The 5000-nt window shown below is 47.6% G+C and overlaps 1 protein-coding gene across 1 annotated transcript in view; it reads right to left on the bottom strand.

Annotated features, from left to right (window-relative positions):
* The window catches only part of otogl (otogelin-like), a gene marked incomplete at both ends in the record, with an annotated part of 73985 nt that overhangs the window by 20773 nt on the left and 48212 nt on the right, over positions 1-5000 (bottom strand). Inside the window, 3 exon segments of the mRNA XM_080847632.1 lie at positions 2280-2820; positions 3663-3746; positions 4404-4521. Of these exon segments, the coding sequence (XP_080703758.1) occupies positions 2280-2820; positions 3663-3746; positions 4404-4521 (743 nt within the window).

The raw sequence follows: 5000 nt of genomic DNA, 5'->3' as shown, positions 1-5000 counted from the left end.
TTGCCGAAAACGCTATAATGACGTCCGGAGACGTGGGACATCCAAGCTGGAAGGTAACACACGTTCTCGTGCCTTCACGGGAGGTGGATCTGCCTCAACCCAGGATCTGACGGCAGCAGAGGACATCGCCACGTCTACCCTCACGCCTGAGAGCGTGCAGGGATTTGGGGGCATGGAAATCGGCACCCAAGCCAGTGCACCAGCTGACCAAACCCAAGGTACATAAATAAAGTCCACATACACAGAGATGAGTTTACAAGATTTATAATAATACTGGCATTAAATAAATGCAACAAAGCCATACAATAAATCAAATGTCACGCAGCTTCAATTAACCTGAATCATTTGGGTCAATTGTGTACGCTAGATGTATGCCTAGTTTTTAAATGTCTTGGATACGGATATCACAATGATTTCCTCATGTGGTAAATACTTTATTTTCCTTGTAATTATATATGGCTTGCCAAACAATTGGTGTAAATCTCTCGTGAAGACGACAGAAGTAAAGTGTAGCCTACAGGTCCTATACTGTGCGGGCAAGCACATGCGCCCTTAAAATAGCGTTCTGAATACGCGTTACAGACTTTAGACATTGCGCCTCACATTAGACCAGCTTTTTTTTGGTCAATGGCGCACGGCGCACGGCGTTGTTTTGAAAACTGCAAAATACCACTTGCGCCAGAGAAACGCCTTCTCTGTTCCGCCCCCGCCCATGTCGACGCAAGTTCATTTCGAAGCGGACCTCTGGAGGGAAAATCGCGCTGTGCGCCGGGTGCAAGATAGGAATGATACTTGCGTCGGTGACAATGTCACTTGCGCTGGGTGCAAGATAGGGCCCCATGTGTGTGAGACAAACTATCTGGATGTGTACTTTTGTGTACAAATGTGTGTGTGTGTGTATGTATGTGTTTGTATTAGGGATGGGAAGATTCACCGGTTCGCCACGATGCACCGGCATAAAAGTTCATGATACGATGGCCCGGATCAAAAAAGTGTGGACCGGATACAATGTGAGATGAATCGCGATGCATCGGTTCTAACATTTTTGTATCGGTATAATCTCAATACAAGACCAATCATTTTATATTTAGATAGATTCCACCTCTCTTACTGTTTCAAACGCGCTCTCATCTCCACTGCTGTTAATGGCCGCTTCTCGTGAAGTCTGTAACTTTTCTAAAATCACTATCTGTCTGCAATACCGCTCTCGGCCTCTACACAACTTCGGGGCTCTCACAGGAATAGACAGTGGGATAAGCGACTATTACTAACGGTGTTTTTCGCATGGAAGTCTCTAGAAATCTAGCACCTTACTGAACGAAATTAAAAAGTGTGAACGTGCAGTTCTCAGACACCAGAATGAACACGCTCACAGTATCGTTAATCAGGCAGTAATACCCTACGTTCAGTTCACTTTCACCAAAATTATGAACGAGTTCATGAACTTTCATTCAATGAACGCATTCAGACACAACACTGGCGCTTGAACCACGTTTCAAAGACCTGGCTTTCTTGGAAGACCACGGCACCAAGGACATGGTATTTTTAAAGATAATAGCAGAGGTGATGATGGAGGAAGAGGTAAGAATGTACTCCATATACCGTAGCTAAACTCTCTATTTGTTACTTGAATTTACCTGTGCCTTCCTTAAATTGGAAAAGGAAATCTAGCAGCTAGTCTCCATTATACTTTTTTCTTCATCCTGATCATGTGGATCAACTCAAAACCTAAAGAAAAACCTTAAAATAGGGCAAATAAGTTAAATTGATTGCGTGAGGCATTTGATCCACATGTTTAGGATGAAGTTAAAAAAAAAAAAAATGACATTTAGAGAACACTTACACACGTACATATATATACATGTTATATTTTGTCAGATACCTTTTTAATGATTTGTTGTATGACAAATAAATTAATCATTATGAATAATATAAAATTGCATTATTTTGTATCGCACCTTGTTGAATCGCATCGTGTCGAATCGCATCGTGTCGAATCGTACTGCATCGCAATAGGGGTGAATCGTATCGCTTTAGTAGCTGCTTTTATGTATCTTTAATGTATCGGATCGTTGGCAGTGCAAGTCCTCAGTGATGAGATGCACATCCCTAGTTTGTATGTGTATGTGTGAAAATGTTTGTCCGTGTAAGTGTGTGAATGTGTGTGTATGTATGGGTGTGTCTGTATGTGTGTGTGTATTTAAATGTGTGCGTGTATGTGTGTGTGAATGTGTGTGTTAAATGTGTGTGTTTATGAGTGTGTGTGAGCGTATTCTTACTGTACAAGGAGCAGTGGGAAGGAGGAATGGAGCAATGGTTTCTATAGCAACAGCCTCGGGTGTGATGGGAGGGGTGGTGATGGCGGGAGTGGTCAGCGGCTCTGTGGGAGGCTGTGTTGTCACGGCAACAGTGGGTGTATCAGTCACCATCGATGTGGTGGTGGTCTCGAAGGGTGTGGTCGTGTGCTCTGTCGTTGTTGTGGTTGTCGTGGTAACATGCGTCGTGGTAGGAGGCTCTGTAGTGGTCTGCACTGTGGTGACGGTAGGTGTGGTGGGTGTTGTCATGGTTACATGTGCCGTAGTTGTTCTGGGAGGCTGTGTGGTCGTCATGGTGTCGGGAGGGGTGGGGCTGGGAGGAGGCGTGGTCTGGGCGGTGGTCAGACGGGGAGTGGTGATTGGTGGGGTGGTGGGCGTGTGTGTGTCAGTGAAGGGGGGGGTGGTGGATGGGGTGTGTCGTGGAGGACCAGGCAGGGTGGAGGCGGTGGAGCTCTGAGCCCCAGGAGGAGGGCTTGTCTCGGGGGCGGAGGTCACTGGAGGACTCCTGGAGGTGGTGGGGGAGTGGGGGGTGGTGGGAGAGTGGGGGGTGGTGGGAGCAGCAGTGGTGCGGTTGGACCTCGTCACAAACATGTAGGAGGTAGGAGTGGGGTGGACAGTGGTACCTACACACACACACACACACACACACACACACACACACACACACACACACACACAGAGACACACACACACACACAAACAGAAAGACACACACACACACACACACACACACACACACACACACACACACACACACACACACACACACACACACACACAGAGACACACACAGAGACACACACACAGAGACACACACACAGAAAGACACACACACACACACACACACACACACAGAGACACACACACACACACACACAGCAGCAGTAATAAATAAATAAGTATAATAATTCCTCACTATGTCATGTGTGTCATGTGGGGGCTGAAATTGAGGGAAAATGAGTGCAATCAGGTGTCTGTGATGAGTGAAGTAGTCTCCTCTGCCTCTCCTCTCCTCCTTTCCTCTCCTCTCCTCTCCTCTCCTCTCCTCTCCTCTCCTCTCCTCTCCTCTCCTCTCCTCTTCTCTATTCTCCTCTCATCTGATCCGACCCCAATCTGGCCTCACTCTGACCCCAATCTGACCTCACTCTAACCCTGAACTGGTCTTGATCCGACCAAGATTTCACTCTTGATGAGAATGAATGAATGAATGATTGAATGATTGATTCACTGATTGACTGAACTGGTCCTGATCCGGCCCAGACCTCACTCTTGATTGATTGATTGATTGACTGATAGGATAATAAAGGCTCTGAGTGTGATGATGATGATGATGATGATGGTGATGACTCACAGTCCTCCATGTACACACAGCGCCTGGTGACCTCATCCAGCACCATGTTCTTTGGACAGCGCGGGAAGCAGCCCTCCACACTGCCATGGAAACACACAGAAGAGATAGGTGTGTGTGTGTTTGATTGAGTCTGGGTGAGTGTGTGTGTGTTTGATTGAGTCTGGGTGTGTGTGTGTGCGAGTGAGTCTGGGTGTGTGTGTGTGTGTTTGAGTGAGTCTGGGTGTGTGTGTGTGTGAGTGAGTCTGTAGAGAGGGCGGAGGTTGTGTGAGCATGAAGAAAAGAATGTGTGAGGGATGATGGAGACACTGTGTGAGAGTAGTGTTTGACTAGTGTGTGTGTGACAATTGTGTGTGTGCTAGTGTGTTTCTAGCATGTTCTTACGGAGGGAGGAAGAGGCAGCGTGTGGCATCAGGGTCTCTGTGTTTGACTAGTGTGTGTGAGGTGTGTGTGTGAGGTGTGTGTGAGGTGTGTGAGTAGTGTGTGAGGTGTGTGTGTGAGGTGTGTGAGTAGAGTGTGTGAGGTGTGTGTGTGAGGTGTGTGAGTAGAGTGTGTGAGGTGTGTGTTCTTACGGAGGCAGGAAGAGGCAGCGTGTGGCATCAGGGTCTCTGTGTGTGACTAGTGTGTGTGTGAGGTGTGTGTGAGGTGTGTGTGAGGTGTGTGTGACTAGTGTGTGTGGTGTGTGTGGTGTGTGTGTGGTGTGTGTGGTGTGTGTGTGAGATAAGTGTGTGTGTTCTTACGGAGGCAGGAAGAGGCAGCGTGTAGCATCAGGGTCTCTGCAGGTCTTCACACACGCACTGGAACACGCCTGATACTTCCACTCACACATCAGACGATACGGGATCACCAGACTGCTCTCTGGAGACACACACACACACACACACACACACACACACACACACACACATCAGACGATACAGGATCACCAGACTGCTCTCTGGAGACACACACACACACACACACACACACACACACACACACACACATCAGACGATACAGGATCACCAGACTGCTCTCTGGAGACACACACACACACACACACACACACACACCACACACACACACATCAGACGATACAGGATCACCAGACTGCTCTCTGGAGACACACACACACACACACACACACACACACACACACACACACACACACCACACACACACACACACACACACACACACGCTTGATACTTCCACTAACACATCAGACGGTACGGGATCACTAGGCTGCTCTCTAGAGAACACACCCACTGACACACTCAAAACACACCATATACACACTCACAAACACACATCACTATTTGCAGACATGCATTAATGTATACGTATGTGTAGTTGGG

Source organism: Sprattus sprattus, assembly GCF_963457725.1.
Source record: "Sprattus sprattus genome assembly, chromosome: 11".
Lineage (NCBI taxonomy): Eukaryota > Metazoa > Chordata > Actinopteri > Clupeiformes > Clupeidae > Sprattus > Sprattus sprattus.
The sequence above is the reverse complement of the archived record's forward strand: the minus strand, read 5'-3'. Positions and strand labels throughout refer to the sequence as shown.